This window comes from Lepisosteus platostomus, chromosome 14 (assembly GCF_059453375.1).
Source record: "Lepisosteus platostomus isolate fLepPlt1 chromosome 14, fLepPlt1.hap1, whole genome shotgun sequence".
Lineage (NCBI taxonomy): Eukaryota > Metazoa > Chordata > Actinopteri > Semionotiformes > Lepisosteidae > Lepisosteus > Lepisosteus platostomus.
This window is the reverse complement of record NC_142624.1, coordinates 41,228,172-41,245,926: the sequence shown is the minus strand read 5'-3', so window position 1 is coordinate 41,245,926 and position 17,755 is coordinate 41,228,172. Positions and strand designations below refer to the sequence as shown.

General features: G+C 38.2%; 1 protein-coding gene across 1 annotated transcript in view; it reads left to right on the top strand.

Annotated features, from left to right (window-relative positions):
* Window positions 1–17,755, top strand: part of thsd7ba (thrombospondin, type I, domain containing 7Ba) — a 200,340-nt gene that overhangs the window by 77,641 nt on the left and 104,944 nt on the right. The window contains exons 4-7 of the mRNA XM_088606307.1: window positions 2,937–3,762; window positions 10,618–10,866; window positions 11,392–11,561; window positions 14,619–14,774. Of these exons, the coding sequence (XP_088462433.1) occupies window positions 2,937–3,762; window positions 10,618–10,866; window positions 11,392–11,561; window positions 14,619–14,774 (1,401 nt within the window). The remainder of the gene's footprint in view (window positions 1–2,936; window positions 3,763–10,617; window positions 10,867–11,391; window positions 11,562–14,618; window positions 14,775–17,755) is intronic.

Genomic DNA, 17,755 nt, shown 5'->3' with positions numbered 1-17,755 from the left:
CACCTGTTATTCACCAAAATACCAAACACAGGTTCCCTTTAATGGAATTATAACAAAGTGATAAAAATCTGGGAGGTAGGTTAGAATCCTAAATTAAATCTAGGCGAGGCTGACAAACTGGCCTTAGCCAGGAGAGCTACTGTACATCAGATAAACTCTAAGAATCTTATTGAACTGTTGCATGTACAGTATACTTTCTTCCTATACTGTTGCATTCACATCGCATGCCACATGTTGCATCCAAAAACATACAGTATACTGTATTAGATCATTCAAAGAATATTGTAATCAGTATGTTGATGGTTATAGTTAAATATCTTCTATTAAAGTGATGCTTGGAAATTTGTTAGAATAGGAAAGGGAATTTCTGGCACTGTACGTCAAGATTAATGTTTTAACTAAGGAGCAAAGACTTTCTGGACACCTGGAGTTATGACTGTGATATATCACTTCTCACGGCCAATGAGTCTGCTTGTTTGTACTGTAGTTATTGTGCAATGGATTTTGAGTTCTATCATATGTGAAGAAAGGTTATCACTGAGTTATAATGCGATTGTCCTCCCACTGACCTCACTAAGGGAGCTGGCTTTGCAGAGATTATCACACTTTTTCATGGTTTGCTGTTCACTACACATGTTGCTGCTGAGCAACACCTGACTGCCTTCTGACAATTTCTTGCTAACCCCTCACTGACCTCCCCAGTAAAGTTTCACAAGCCCTTGTGTAAAGTACACTTTTAATTTATAAAATTGTTATTTTCAGAGAGGGCTTATCTCTGGCAGGTTCCCAAGATAGAAAATATTATCCCCCTGTGATATTAATAATGTACACACTTATCCCCATATTAGAAGAATATGAAAAAATGCTTTAAAAAAACTGACCCTGTTCTTTTGTGACTTATCTTTCTAAAAATATTAAAATCATAATGAAATCACAAATTGTGCATATTCACCCTTGCGAAGTGAAGTATTTACTAAAACACTTTGCAACACAGTATCTACAACACAATAACCAAATTCAAATTGTAATTTGCTGAACATTTTTCCACTTCACCATCTGGAAGACAAAATATTGATGTCTGAAACACACAGGTCCTCTACTGTCAAAAGTATATTCTATGTTGGATAAAATTATATATACCTATATATATAAATTGAAAATATATACAGTGTATATATATTAGCAGATGATCTCTGTGTTTTGTGAAAACAGAAATTGATACAATTTACCATTCTAGTTCAATATGTTAATCAATCACTAGACAACAGAATTCAGCATTTTAGATAGGTATAGTCCTACACATAATTACCAAGAACACCCATTTTTTTAAACAAAAGTGACTTAATAACCAAAAACATACACAAAATAGAATACTTTCTGTTTGATGTTATTAGAAAACACTTTCCAGGTCTTAAAGTTCATACTGTATGTGTATTATTTTAAAAAGGATAATTTAAAATGAACTGCAATAAAATGCACATCATGTTTTTAATCATGTACATAAGTTAGTTACATGCTGAAAATGGAAGAGGAAACAGGCTCAATAGATAGAGATCCTCCCAATTTCAAAATTATTTTGAGGTTCTTCACATTCACTTGCTGGGGTTACTTTTTCCAAGATTCTGTTGCCAGTCAGCACTATGAAATATTTCTGATTCTCATTCCAATTACTCAGGGACGTGATGGAAGGCAATTAAAGAAGACGATTATCGTTGATACAGAGAAATTAGTGAATATGTAATATTCCTTAGTGCTTTTAAAAAAAAGCTCAGTGGCTTAAATAGCACAGATCAGATCTGATTTGTGTGATCAGTGGAAAACCCAACTAATCCCATTGAAAAATATTTAATACCAGCAATACAGAGACCAGACTTTCGACTTGGAATTAAAATCAATAACTTTTTCATAAAATCCTTATCCTCAACATTATTTTTAACCACACTCTCAGGTCTTTTATGTGGGTGTGGTTCCCTTTATTATTAGTGATCTGTCTAGTTTCATTTAAGTATATATCAAGTGAGAGATATAGATCATAATTTCATTTCAGTTCTCCATGAAAATCCTTTGTATGTTAAATTAAAAATGATTTTGTAAGAAAGAAGAGACTTATTTTGGATATAGTCTGTGTGTTTCTCTTTTACTTTATATTGTATTGTCTGTCAGATAAAATGATTTGCTGACTTTTTCACATGGAAAAATAATTACAAGGCATTGGAAAATCTTGTTTCTACTGCACATCTCAATATATCAGCTCAAACAGATGTCAGCTGTATAACTATCAGCCTGACTGCAATACAATGTAGTGAAGTAATATTGCAATCTCTCTGTCTTGGTCATGCACAGCAAAGTTTTAGGGTCTGATTTCAGTAATGTACAGTGTGAGATCATTTTGTTCTGAATTGTGCAGTATGTGCCCATTTTTTTTCAGTGCCTGGAATGTTTTTAATTTTCTTGGGAGAAGCATGTTTAAAACGTAAATACACCTTTCAGTCAAAAACATGATATATTCCAATTTGTTGAGCAAGAAACTCCTACAGCTCAAAGCTTCCTGTGCTCAGAAATATACTTCGCTTACAGTATGTTGTCAGTATGTCAGCATAGCAAATGCTATTGCAATGTATGTTACTTAGTCTTTGGCTTTCCCAGACAATTATGCCTATCAGTAATATTGTTCATAATTAAGCACATGAAAGAGGTCTTCTCAGAACAATTGATCAGACAATCTGAGCAATCCCAGGAATGTTTTCCTTACACAAAATACAGTCTCTTACCACCAGGTAAGTCAATTACCCAGGTTAACAAGGTGGCACAATTGAGGGGCAGTTAAAGATTTACAGTAGTTATGCCATGTTTATTTCATGTTCTTATTCCTATAAAATGTAAAGTGTGGGCCAGGCTCAGATCTAAGGAAGGTATTGTGTGTTTTCTTTTGGCAGGTCAGTGGGGCAGATGCATGGGCGAAGACTGCGGGCCTGGAGGAGTGCAGACAAGAACTGTGTGGTGTGTGCACTCAGAGGGCTGGACAACGCACCACTCCAACTGCAGACACACGGAGAAGCCGGAAAGCCAGAGGGAATGTTTCAAAGTCTGTGAATGGCACCAAGAACTCTTTGAGTGGGAAGTGACCGAGTGGGGCCCATGTGTCTTGGTTCCTTATTTTTCTAATGAACTAAAAGTAAGGACCTCAGAGTGTGTCACTGCACAGCACGGAATACAGCAAAGGAAGGCTCACTGCATTCGGAAGTCCAACAGGACAGTGGTAACTGAGAGGATCTGTGAGTTTTTTTCACAGAGGCCAGCTGTTGAGCAGGCTTGCCTCATTCCCTGTCCACACGACTGTGTGGTGTCGGAGTTTTCTCCCTGGTCTGACTGCAGCAAGACGTGTGGAACGGGGTTACAGCACCGCACGCGGGCTGTGCTGGCTACGCCTGTGTACGGGGGTGCAAACTGTCCTAACTTGACGGAGACGAGGACCTGCAGCAATCAGCTCTCTTGCTCTGTTGGAGAGGATGAGTTCCGATACAGCCTTAAGGTTGGGCCATGGAGTGAATGCAGACTCCCTCGTCAGAAGGAGGCCAGGCTGAGTGGAAGGACCATGCTGGATTTCAGCACTGAATCTGCAGAGAAGAGCTCTGTGAAGCTGCAAGTGCAGAGCACTCACCATCATCATCATCACCACTCAAAGTCCTGGGACATAGAGATAGGATACCAGACCAGACAGGTCAGGTGCACAAGAAGTGATGGCAAGAACGCAATGCTAAGGTATGATGTCTTCTAACATACGCACACAATAAAACAATACTTTCATCTGCATTGAGGAAACGAAGAGTATTCATTTCTAAATACAGTATGTGTAGTTCTTGCTTACCGGCAGGATAGAAAGATTTGTTCTTGAATAAAAGGTTTTGGAACAGGTTACTGATTTTCAGAAAACAATTTCAGTATATTTCTGCCAGGCACTCACCTATGAGCTACATTTGTAAGTCTTCCATGAATCTCCTCTTTGTTGCTTTGGTGCACAAGCCGCACATTGAGGCACGCTCAGTAATTGTATTTGAGGTGCCTGGAGAAATGAGTCCTAGTCTTTTTAGAATACAGTTTATTAGATAGCAGTTATGATTTTGGGTATCTGCAAACTTTTGAAACTTCTACCTAGCCTCTGAGAATCAATTTTCAATATTTTTTGTATTTTATAAAGGTTTCTTAAGCAGCTTGGTGGCATGGCAGTAATGCTGCTTCCCAGCTCTAAGGTCCCGGGTTTGATTCTGAATTGGGGTGCCTTCTGTGTCCATTCTCTGGCTTCCTCCCATCTCCTAAGACCTGCTGGACTGGTTAATTAATGGTTCCAATTTCCACTTGCATAGTGTGTGTGCAGCCTTGTGTCCTGTGGTTCCAGGACAGGCTTTGGCATACCCATTACCTGGAACAAGTGGTTTTCTGACAGTGGATGGAAAACCTTTTAGGCTGAGCACCATCTGACAGTACTGTGGTTACATTAGAATCCGCTATGCAGTGACCAATTTGTGGGGTCATAAAGGAATTGTCATGTAAGGCAGTGTGCAAGGGTTTTCCTAAAGAGTGTTTGTCTCACTGTCAGTGGTTGTGGTATAAAGTGACTTTTTCAAGAGGATTGAATTCCTGGAGAATCCAATCTGTACCACTATCTGGATAATATGTTAATTTATTATCTTTATTTCAGCTTAATATTTTTAAGGATGGCTCTTGAAGCCATGACAATCCCCCAACCTAAGTGTAAGAAGTTGACCCTCCACACAAACCCAGCGTTTTAAAAGTTAGTCATAATGTTATAAATACAGTAGGCATTATGTTATAAATACATAAAAACGTAGCTTTTAAAACATACATTATTTCTAGATTGACAGGGTATTTGTATGTGAGAACAATTTTTTCTTGAGAATGAATAATTTCTAACGTCAGTTTCATTAAAGTCAATTTAGGTTGATGACTATGTTTAGGAATTTAGTTAATATGTTGTCAATTATAGAAGCATTTGTTTTTGGCTCTTTGGCTCTTTTTGCCTAAATACAGCACAACTTCTTTGTTAAAAGATGTTCTTTCAAGTAATTATACTAAATAGATAGTAAGTGTCAGATATTGAGTGTAAAATGAGAATGCTGTTTTTTGATCATATTACATTGTAATTGCAAAGCAGGAGGCTCTGAAATGAGGCTGCTGGTATGGTTAGCATGGCACATCCTGTAATTTGGTGTTATTATGAATATTTTAAAAAAACAATCATGAGGTTTAGATGGGATGCATTACAACACTGCATCTTGATCTGCTCTAGTTGATCTGAGCACCATTTATGTTATCAGCATGGTTACTGCAGGAAGAAAATTGTCATGCTTTTAATGCAGTAGGGGTTCAGCAGAGCTGAATAGTTTAATATCAGTCTACAGAGACATCCATGTTTATGAAAGGATACTGCTGGAATTTGCATATAATTGATTCAAGGCAATTTTGAGATTACCTGAGTTCAGCATGAGGATCTGCATTGTGAAGTGAATTCACTATATGGAACGTCTGAAATATTATTTTCAGTATTCACAAGAAAATCCTTAGTTAAACCTGCTGTCAGAACTCTAAAGGGAGTTCCTGTTCACTACAGTACTCTTTGTATCTCTTGAAGTCAACGTGCAACACCAATGGGAGCTACATGCCACATGCTGATTTAAGCTACAGAATGAGCATTGTTCTATACATGATGATATGCATATTGTAAATGGTAATGTTCATTTTCACCTCATAAACAGTATCATGGTATGTCAGGGAAAGTATCGTTTTTTAGCCCATGCCAATACATCTGATTAGAGATGCAGATAGAGGAACAACAGCTTCATCACACCTGGCTGTGTAGGACATTTTCCACGCTCACTCCTCCCAGCATCCTTTGAATGGCTGTGCAGCAATCCACATCCCAGCCTTTCAACTGGTGTAAATGTCCTCTTTAATTCTGTGTTCAAACAATTCTTTATGTACTGTATCTTTATTTTCAACATTACTTTCATTGTTTTTTGTTTTGATGTAAAATTATTTATTGCTCTTCAGGATAAAAAGTTATTTTTAATTTTATTTTGGGACTAATATCACCTCATACTCTGTTCCACTTTCACTCTGTTACGATTGGCTCTGTAGTCCATGTCGGATGCTATGTTAGACCCTATGTGAAGAGGTGAAGGAGACATGAGGCGGAGTATGGGAAGACACACAGGGGTTTAATGGTGCAGTAAAGTAACAGTGATAGTCTGTGAGGCGGTGAAGGGGGGGACAAAGAAGCATCTGAATCTGAGCAGGTCCAAAGGCAGGTCAGGGCACAGTCCATGAGTCATCAACAATAGATCCATCCTCTGACGCGACAAGGATGAAATCCCCAGGAACGTTGCAAAACACAAACACACAAAAAACGTGGAGGTCCTGGGATAAACGGGTGAGTTCCTCCAGACCCTGGGCTCAGGAAATGGGAGGTGTCAGGGATGAGGCCTATGCCCTCAGGAGATGGACGTAGGGTATACAGGTGTTAGGTGGGCCTCGCGACATCCTTACCCTAATGTTGAGCCCCAAGCTCTGGAGGAGCTAAGAATAAATAGGGGGAGACACAACAAAGCACACCTGGAATACATAATGATCACACAGAACTATTGACAGGAGTAAATGGAGCGCCCTCTAGGGGTGGAATGTTGACCATGACACACCCTTTATTGTATTCTGTGGTTTTCTTTAAAATTTAGAAACGTATTTAATTTTCTTACTGGTCGTACAGAATTTTCTTACAAACGACTATTACTCTGAAGGCAAAAGCCAATCTCTGGTGATTCGTGCTCATGCACTTCCTGAATTAAAGTATTTTTTTATTCTTTTAGCATAATAAAAAAACATAAATGTATTTCAGGAATCACTATAAATGACTGTCCTCCACACAATGTACAACAAATTAAATATCCCTCCTATGTATATTATGTAGACATTAAAAAATAACAAAATAACATGTGGCATTTTTCATTTGTATGGGATACTATCCAAGATTCATCTTAAATGAATCTTGGCTGTAATGTGGCTCTCATTCATTCAGGAATGAAAGGCTGAGGTGTGCAGAAACCCACATAACCTCTATCTGCACAGTGCTGTTGATTCCATGAAAATAGCTTCTGGCTACATACAGTATTAGCAACTAAACGTCTATGAAGTCGGTTGAAGTCCCTTTGGATTTGTGAACTCGTGTGTTCCATCTTAAGCAATTACACTGTTGACTAAAAATTTCTAATTTCAGTCTTTTTTTAAGAACAGAGATACGTTTATAGATTGTATTTAAACATCAACAGGGGCCAATGAATTAGTCATGTTTTTTTCATGTTCTAGTCATTTTAGAAAAATGCTTTTTGCTAGTTGCTAGACAACGGTATTACTGTCGATTCTTGTGTTAAATACAAAGCCGCTTTTGCAGAAGAACTTTCTGTTATTGCACCTTTCAGGAAAAGAGAGAGAGAAGTGAGCAGCACTGGGCCTTTGCAGGTGTGTCACGGCTGTAATTCCCAGTGAAAAAAGATAATTTACAATATCTAATTAGCATTCTCATTTAAAATGGCAAATGGCAAGTTAATATTATGTATTGGTGTTGAATATATATTTCCCACCTGAGCTGCATTTTATGCAGTTTCTTTAATTACAGTCTAATTACCAAGTAAAATCACACAGGAGTGAACATCACAGTCATTATACTATACATAATTAATTAAACAGTAGGAATTAAACTGATAAAATTATAATTATGTACCTTGTGATGTAGTACATTTATTTGTATTTTTGTGATATATGGAGTTATTGGAAAGATACTTCAGCAACCAGATAATAAACCACCTCCTCATAACACATTATACTGCAAAATGAAAGTGTTTTCTCACATATACAAAAAAAACAGACAGGTCTGCATAGGTCCTAAGAGTAAATGACGCACAGTAGGCAGGTAAAGCAGTATGTGGCAGTTTGGAATAATATTTGTCAAAGCCCTTGTGACTCAGTCTTCGGGTTTCAGAAACAGCAGAAAGTTTCATTTCAATCTCTATAAGTTCTTGTGAGTTTAACAATACTATTTTCAATACCAATTAATTCAAAAGCAATTCTTTTACATTACAGACAGAATAGCATCAAGGTTAAATAGGTTGAGGTTCAATCCATGCTGAAAGATAAAAAAACACAAGGTTTCAGCATGTAGCCTTCTCCTATGGAAGAGCATCGCTGCCACCGAGGGAAAAAAACATTCACCCCCTTATCTCATAATTACGAGGTGGCAATGATTGTTTCAGTGCATGTACTACCTGTTACGTTGTGCACTGAACGTGTCAATGTCTGGCTCTGCAGAATTTGTATGGATTTACTTTCGACTGGAGTTCAGTCATAATGAAATCTTGCATTTAGCAAATATGAACAGAATCATTCTAAGCATGAGGACCAGTTTTGTCCGATTTAGAGATCAAAGCAATGATGGTTCCGTTATGAACATTTATATGTGCCACCCGTTCCACTGCTCAAAACTGTAAAGTAAGTCTGCACGTAGCGATATACAGTAGGTATTGTATGACAATTGTACTATCGTATGATTACATAAAATACGTGAGACTTGTATTCCTTATCGATATTCCTTATCTCATAATTACGAGACTGTTCTCGGAATTATGCGATAACTTTGTCGTAATTACTAGATAACTCTGTCATAATTACGAGATAAGGGCAAGGATGGTTTTTCTTTGGTGGCAGCGATGCGCTTCCATAGCCTTCAGCTCTGAGGGGGAAAGGAGTAAATGCCGTAAATTACGGGGCATTGGAGAACGAAAGACTTAGTGGGTAAGAAGGGGCAGGGAGCAGTGAGGAAATGGGCACAAAGCAGGAGAGAATGAGTGTCCAAACTCAGGGAGAAGAGGAGGAGGTGTGAAAACCAAGAATCTGCAATGAATAGAGAGGATTTTGAAGGAGAAGAAGGAGATGTCATTGAGAGAGCTGGGAAGGTGTGATCCAAGTTTAAGGATAATTTGGGTTTCAGGTGTCTTTCTGCAATATTGCTTCCACAATCCCTTCGTGAGGATGCAGACGGAGAGATTATAACAATCGTGGCCGTTAGAGGTGAAATGGGGAACTATTGATTTGAGAGATCTTTGATCCCCTCAGCTCTGACATACTCCCTGAAATGGTCTGCCAGTTTTCTTCCTGTGTCACCAATGGAAATGGTACTGTATCTGCCAAAGCACGCATAAGCACAGAAGTGTCTGATCGCCTGGCCAAGTGTGTGATGCCGGGCTTGATGTTGATATTGATGTAGAAGGCTTTCTTTCACAGGCACAAAGGAGTTCTCATTGTCTAACTGTGTAATACCCTTTTAAGGTTCACCATAGATTTGCCATTTGTAATGCAGAGTTTTTGTAATGCTTCTGTATAAGGTACTACAGCAAATTATGAAGAGTGACCCCAAGGCCACCTGTATGAGCTCAGTATTTTTATCAGAGAGTTTGACGTACTATAAACATATGTTTTTTGCTGTTGATTAAAATTCATATATCATTGAATTTGTTCTTCAGGTGCTTCCTTGTTTTCCTTATAATTACCTACTCAAGTACTCAAGTCTAGTTCACTTTGCAACAGTTAAACTTTTTTGCTGCTAGACCTTTTGTCCTGCATGTTACAGTTCAGTGACTTCTCACTGTTGGAAAGATACTGTCACTTTCTCACATTAGCATTAAGCATTGTGACAACCAGATTTCAGACTGGAAGTGAGAATTCACTAATAGAAGAAGAAGTCATTAATAATAAATGAAAATAGAAAGAAGAAATTAAAAAGATATACAATGAAGGTTAATTGTTTAAAAACCAGGCTGACTTCCCATTTTAGTGTAGAAAAGGCTGTTTACACATAAAAGTTACCAGTTAAACAGTTAAACAGTTAAACAGTTACATTGCACGTTTACTGATGAGCAGCTTAATTAATAAACAGATTTGATCTCTTGTTGCCAAGAGACCAGTGCGATATTTAGTTTCATTGCTCAGGCTGTCAGTCTGTACAGTGCTTCACAGCCATCTGAAGAATTGCTTTGTTATTGGACCTGTTGGCAGGATTGGGGTTGCAGAATAAATGACCTGCTGGGTGTGAAGAACCCCTCTATGTATCTTGTGAGAAAGGGCTCCAGATGGGGCAGAGTTTCCTCTGGGACTCAGCAGAGCTGAAGAGAGGACTTCTTGCAGGGGCACCATAGCTTCAGCTTTCCAGTCTGCTGAATTCAAGGGAGGCGACATGGACCGCACTTTTGTGCATTGCACATTACACTGCATGAGAGCACGTTCCCACTCTAGGGGCTCTGAGTGCTCATTTCCAACAGGGGCATTATTGGTGCTAGATAGCAGCTCCTACCATCTGATTTTGATCATCTCTGAACATGGCAGCCCTGAGAGATATGGTACAACCAAAAGCAAACACCAACAGAATAGTGGAGGCTGATTAAAATTACAGGCTATAAAGCATGTGTTTACACAATAAGGGCAAACTGTTCTGTATATTGGTATATACTGTACTTTGAAGATATCACTGACTTCCCATGACCACTCTTGTTCCAGTCTTTGCATTCAGGACAGTTCCCCCGTGACCTTTCAGTCGTGCGTTATGCCCAGACCCTGCGAGACCTTGGACTGGTCTTCGTGGAGCCCCTGTTCCAAGATGTGTCGATCGGTGGACTTGTCTCCTGGCTACAGGACAAGGACTCGCAGCCTGAAGCGCATCCCCATTGGCGGAGGAAGGGAGTGCCCAGTTCTTGAAGAAAGGGAGGCCTGTAACATCATTGCAGACTTCCTGCCGAAGTGCCCCAGGTATGCCCCCCGAGAGACGGACTGCCTGGACTGACTCCAATTAAATATCTACCAGAGGGAGGAAGAAATCAGGTGGTAGCTAAGCCTCACTGAACCCTATCAATGGATCTGTAATTAAAAGAGATGTGGGAACAATGGCGCTTCGGCACTTCTGCAGATGAGCACATTAAAAGGAAATTAATTTAACTTAGAAATAAACTTCTAATGTGAAAATACAAGGTTAAAATAATTAAAATCCACGAAAGTGATTGAATGAACTAATGAATGAGATTAAGTAATTGGTAGATTACAACAGACCATCGTCTTCATTAAAAATCTCTATTTACAACATTTTTTAAATATGAGGAATGTACAATATCTCTGTAAAATGTAAAATTAATGGACCCCCTGATGTCACTTGAATATTTTATGCCATTTTTTCAGTTTATATATGTCCCAGGCACTGTGTTGTTTAGTACTGTAATCACTAGAAAAAAAAAAAAACTCTGACTAGAAAAATGGGATTAAACATATTCATTTTCATAGGTATATGTGGAAGGTCACTGAGTGGGGTGAATGTCAGGTGACCCCCCTTCTCAGCCAGCAGGACCAGCGCCTCAGCAATCTGACTGCACTCTGTGGGGGAGGGATTCAGATGAGAGAAACCTACTGTGTACAGATCCCAGATGACACAGCTTCACATAAAGTGAAAGAAGGTAGAAACTGTTCCACTAATTTGTCAGAATCCTGTGCAGAACCACATTCTCTCACTGGCTGCTCCCCACTGCATCATGGAACTGTCAGCACTGCTTGTTCCTTGAAGGGGACTGATCCTTTCTGTGAGGTATCTAGGGAGATCAGAAGCGGTGTAACAAATGTCACCATACACAAGAAAAGAAAAACCAGCCTCTGTTTTTTAATTTCTTCTGATTCTTTTCTGTTTCTGCAATTCCATTTACATAAATGAAACCATTATACATTTTTTATCACTGCACAGATGAGCTGTGTGCAAGATGGGAACATTTATTTCCCAAATACTGCTGACAGTAGTTAATGATATTACTGCAGCACGGAGGGATTATCTGGGCTAGTGCTCAGTCCCACTGAATCTCATCATATTCCTAAAATTCTGGAAGCCACTGATTAGTAATAGACCATATGAATGTTCATACTGTATCAAGCTTCAAGAAGCTTTCTTCAGCTTCAGTACATGTTGCATCTTAAAAGAATGACTGCTGAAGGCAGTGAATGACAAACATTGTTACAGTGATAGAGGAAAGTATATTTTATTCTGCAGGTGAATCTGAATCTCTCTTATGACTGCGAGCAGAAAGCTCTTCACCATGTGTCTGGTGGTTAAAATGGTGAAATCGAGCACACTGAATAAAGTCTGGGCATGGATGTTTTATTTTTGGTACCAGCTGCACAAGATTTCAAGTTACAGGATGTGCCATAATCTGAACTATTAGCTGTGTAACTGTATGGAAGACCATTCTTATTTACAGTAATAGAAAGATCAAAAAAGATGTTCCTGTGCAATGAACTGAGAGTACATTGGCATACACTCGACTGACTTTCAAGTGTATTTCGGCTCAGTCAATGAGCTGGAAGTCTTGAGGTTTGTAAGCCACTTCATGTGATTTTAATACAGTGCATATGGTACTGCACATAAAGGATAGTAGATATCCTATTTACTTTTGTTAGTACTGTACTAAAAATGTTTTATGTGCAAGTGATAAATGTGAGTTTGTTTCGAGTAGGTGAAAGCACTTCATAAGAGCCTTATCTTCTTTTAACTTAACAAAGCCCAATATGTTCCCACGGCCTCAACACATCACTAATCATATGTATATTTAGTCCAATGACATAATACAGTTTCATGCATAATTTACAACTTATAAACCACTTTATATTCCCCAGGAAATTATATGATCTGTCTTAACAGTGGTAGCTGTCTGCGGTAAATACATTCCTAAGTGCAATATCTGAAATGCAATTGTCCGTGAGAGGTGTTGTTTGTGATGGCTTGGTTTTGATCTCTCATTTCTTAAAAAAATAAAAAAGGAGATACCTGGTCTTGCATGGAGAAGCACATTTCAATCAATGGCGGTCCAGGAGCCAATCAATAAGAGTCACCGCAGATGTTTACTTTAGACATGACCTACTCTTCTGCAGCTAATGCAAATTGATTGCAGATGGTTGTTTTGGAATTGAGATCTCCAATAAGGAAATTTAGGGAGTAAGTAATTCAAATGAAAAAATTCACTTTGTTCAATTAAAGAGATTAACAAAAGTGGTCTCTAAAAAGGTTTTCCCAGAACAATGTGAGGTTCTAGTACTGCACATATCACTAGGCCTTAAGAAAAACAAAGGCAGGAATATGAGTATTTTAGGCTGTCCTAAATAGTGAAAGGGTTCTACTGCATATGTTAAAATATTAATTTCTCAAGTGTTCACAGGAACGTCAAATTGCATCTCTGACATAAAAACATGGATGACTCGAAATGTCCTCCATCTAAACTGTGTCAAGACTGTAGTCATGCTTATTGGCACCCCTATCAACTTCGTAAAGCCAATGCTACTGTATAACCCTATCTATGGATGGTACTGTAGTTGAGCTTCAGTCTAAATTGAAAAACTTCAGGGTGATATTTGATTCAGGCTTGACATTCAACCCACATGTGCAACATATTATCAAAACATCATTCTTTCACCTCAGAAATATAGTCAGACTATGTTATTGCTAACTGTTGCTGAAAAGTTGATCAACACAATTGTCTTCTCCCAAATTGAGTACTGTGCAATGCTCTGCTCACTGTGTTTTCTAAATCCACATTGAAGAAACTCCAGTATGTCCAAAATTCGGCAGCCACAATCCTGACCAAGTCTAGTGCAAGTGATCACATTACTCCTATATTGGAGTCCTTGCACTGGCTTCCTGTCAAGTTTCGTGTTGACTTCAAAATCCTCCTGCTCAGCTATAAGGCTCTGAATGGCTTGGCTCCTCAGTGACTGTCTGAACTACTGTCATCCTGCTCCCAACTTCACAACCTTCACTCTTCTAATTCTGGTCTCCTATCTGTCACCCAAACCCTTATACACCCTATAAGTGACAGGTTCTTATCCTGTGATGCCCAGAAATATCTGGATATCTCTCCCCAAGGATATCAGAGAGTCACCTTTTCTCAACTCCTTTAAATCCAGACTCAAAACCTTCTTCTTTAGAAGAATCTTTACTTAACTGGCTCTGTTCTTTACCTCTCTGCTCATACTGTATTCAGTACCCCCGTATAATTAATAATAATAATTGCTTACATTTATATAGCGCTTTTCTGGACACTCCACTCAAAGCGCTTTACAGGCAATGGGGACTTCCCTCCACCACCACCAATGTGCAGCATCCACCTGGATGATGCGACGGCAGCCATAGTGCGCCAGAACGCTCGTATACTGTCTCATCTCATTGTTTATTCTCACTGTGCATTGTGTATTTTTATTGTTGTTGTCATTCTGTAAAGCGCTTTGGGAAGCCACCATTAAAGGTGCTATATAAATACAGTTTATTATTATTAATTCATGCTACAGTAAATAAGTTGAAGATGAAGTCTGCTGTATTTAAAGTTGAACTCTGTGGAGCTGCACAGAAATATCCAGAGGATAACAAGAACAAACCCTCAATTAAATTTATTTTTGTGTAGGTTTTCACTTCATTTTCAGTTCTAAATAGAAATTGCAGTAATTTATTCCTGCTTGCATCCATTGCTGTTTCTCAGTATCTAGGCCTGTGAATGGGAACCTGTGTCCAGGGCCTGTGCCTCCTGCTGTCCAGCAGTGCTCTGTTCCCTGTGCAGAGGAGTGTCTGGTCTCTGCCTGGAGTCCCTGGGGCCTGTGCATGTATGAGAACTGCCTGGAACCAATTGGGAGAAGAGGTATTACAACTACACACCATCTTTCCTGCCCACACCCGGCTGGTGATACAGCCACTAGTGAATATATGGTGAATTTCCTAAAAAAAAAACAGTTGACTCGTAATTGCTAAATATCTATCTGTTTGTCTGTCTAATTCAGTTTTTCTAAAGTGGTGTGCCATAGCACAGTGGTGGTACAGAAATTTAGGTAAAGTCACTTATGAGAATTAAGTTTCTTTATACTGTATATATACTGTATATAGTTTATATATGTACTGTACCTTAGTTTTGTGGAGTATCCAAAGTGTGTTGCATGCTCTGTGAATTCACGAGACAGAAGTTACATTCTAAGATCGTTCATGTAGGAACTGAATGTGTTCTCAACTGACAGACATGGAAAACAAAAACAGAGAATGACAGAGCAGCTGAGCAAGAGCTCTGTGTCACTGTCATCGATTCCTGCCAGGATAAGGCGACTATGCACTGAGAAAAACTCAGATTAAGCTTTGAAGAGTTCCTCTTTCTCTGTGAATCTGCACTACTCTGATTTGGTTGAGATTACAAGGTGTAAGAGTAGGTTTTAGAAATCGTGATGTCCCTTTTGCAGTTTCACTTTTGAAGAATGTAAAATAGTCTTTTATTTCCTAACATATTCTTTGCCTTGATCACTTTGTTTTTAATGGTTGTTACTGTATGTTGCATTGTTGCGATTTACTCTGCAACAAAACAAATTTCCCCTAAGAGATAATACAGTTTGAATTGATCTTAATTTTAAATTGAATTGCATGAAAGTAAGAATAACTAAATAACCTGTAGAAAAAAAGGAAAAGGGTATGTGAACTGAGCCAAAAATAAAACTTTGGAGATGGTTGTGGCACTCTTCAATTACTCATTTCCTGGGATCTGCTGCAGAGGACATTTTTCTCACTGAACATTCACTTTTTTTTAAATAACATTAGAATGGTTACAAACAAGAGGGAGGAATTCAGCTGGTTAGTAGAATTTCATTCAGTCATTCCTTGAAAGCCATTAGGGTATTGGCTTCAGGAATGGGGTTGGATAGCATGTTCCCGACCCTCCCATTGCTGTGAAGGATCCCTACCTTTGGGATAGCCTGACAGGGGGTCTCGTCCATAAAACCTGACGCCAAAAATAAAAATTCATTTTTGGACCTCACTCGGTCGAGTCCAGTTGGCCGTGTACAATCAGTAACTATCTTCTAATTTATCGGTGTTCTGACCCAGAAAACGACCTGGGTTTTCCAGAGAGAAAGAGATTGTCTCCGAACACTTCAGCTTTTCATGGCATTCTTGTTCTCATTGTTCCTAACAACCATGAGTGTCGTGTGAGAGACAACCTCTGACTGTTGCAGGCATTAGTTTTAAATAGGTGGTGATTCCAAGTTATTTTGTTATAGGAGTGTGAAGAATGTGTTTCCCTGAATGGGGTGACCCCCGGTGACTGAACCCCATCTCTGGTCACAGTCTGCTACAGTGCAATCCCCGTACATCACACTTTCACACCAAATTACACAGCTAGTAGTAAAACATAATTTCTATCTTGCAGTTTTCTCATGCTAAATTGAGAAATTCCAATAAACTGTATAAATAGAACTTTTATCACGTGATGGTAGGCATGGTGACACAGTGGTTACCATCGCTTTCCAGGAGAGGTATTGTTGCTTGATCAAACATTTTAATCATGAAACTATTTTTGAATCAATGTTTTACACTCTTAATACTATAACCATTTAAAGAATATTTTCATACACCCTGGCTAAGAATGATAACTCTTTCAGATTGGAAGGGACAAATATGTATTTTATTTTGCTTCTAGCAATGTGAAAAGTAACACAGGAATAATTATTTAAAAAGACTAAGTTGGTGCTGTTGCATTATCAAATGCTTGTGGTTTACAACATTAATTAATTGGAGATCCTTTATTTTATAAAGATACATTTACAAAAGAAATGTATAGTATTAAGCTAAACCTGTAGTAAGTGTTGTTTTACAAGCCTAAATGACTAAAATATACTTTTATGAGATAAAAAGAAGAACGTGTTGGAAATTTTAGTATTCAAGGATAAAACAGAAACATATTTTGGCATTAATCAAAGAATTCAGATTAAGTAAATTAACAGCTGGAAAATAGATTCGTTCAAAATACATTTAACTTGTTTTGTTTTTCTGCTTCAGAAACCAATTGATGCTTAGATTTGAAATAAAATAGCTATGATTAATTAGTTCTAATGTAGTATACAAATGATGTAATTTCCAAGCAATCTAATTAGTATAGTGCAGTCTAAAAATGTATTGGGAACTAAAATTACAGAATTCGTTTCATTTAACAAGTAATTAGTAGTTGTGTTTATAAAACAATGAAATTATCAATTTATATACATAACTGAAATGTTATGTACTGTATATAAAGACCAAATGATAAAGTGTTACAAGGAGTATTGCGTAAAGATCTTACTAAATTTAATCAAGGGTTTACGTTTGTGGTCCTGCATTACCTAGACACAAGCAATACCAGGACAAAATATTGCAGATACCTATATCAGCCTACAGTATGTCTGTATAAAATGTAACTATTTTCTTTTTTAATGTGTCTTTCTACCAATGTAAATATGGATCTCATGTTCTCCTCCACATGGTATTTTTAGAGGTTACTTATGGACGATGCTAAAATACTGCCTCTATCTTTTACCTTTCTCACAGTACGGTCTGGCACATCCACCCACGATTATATTAATACCATTGTAATGATCGTGTCACATCTGGAATGGAAATCCAGCAGTTGACTGTTATTTCACAATGCTTAAGAGAACCCCACTCATTCAGGGAGAACAAAGACAAGAGCTTCAACAAAGACTGTGGAAAACAGATACACCTTCTGGTAGTGAATCATGAAAAAAAAACTTATCATTTACTAGAATTTCTTTCTGGAGATTTCTGTACCTGAAATTATACAACCCCCTCATTGTGTGCATGGAAGATGCT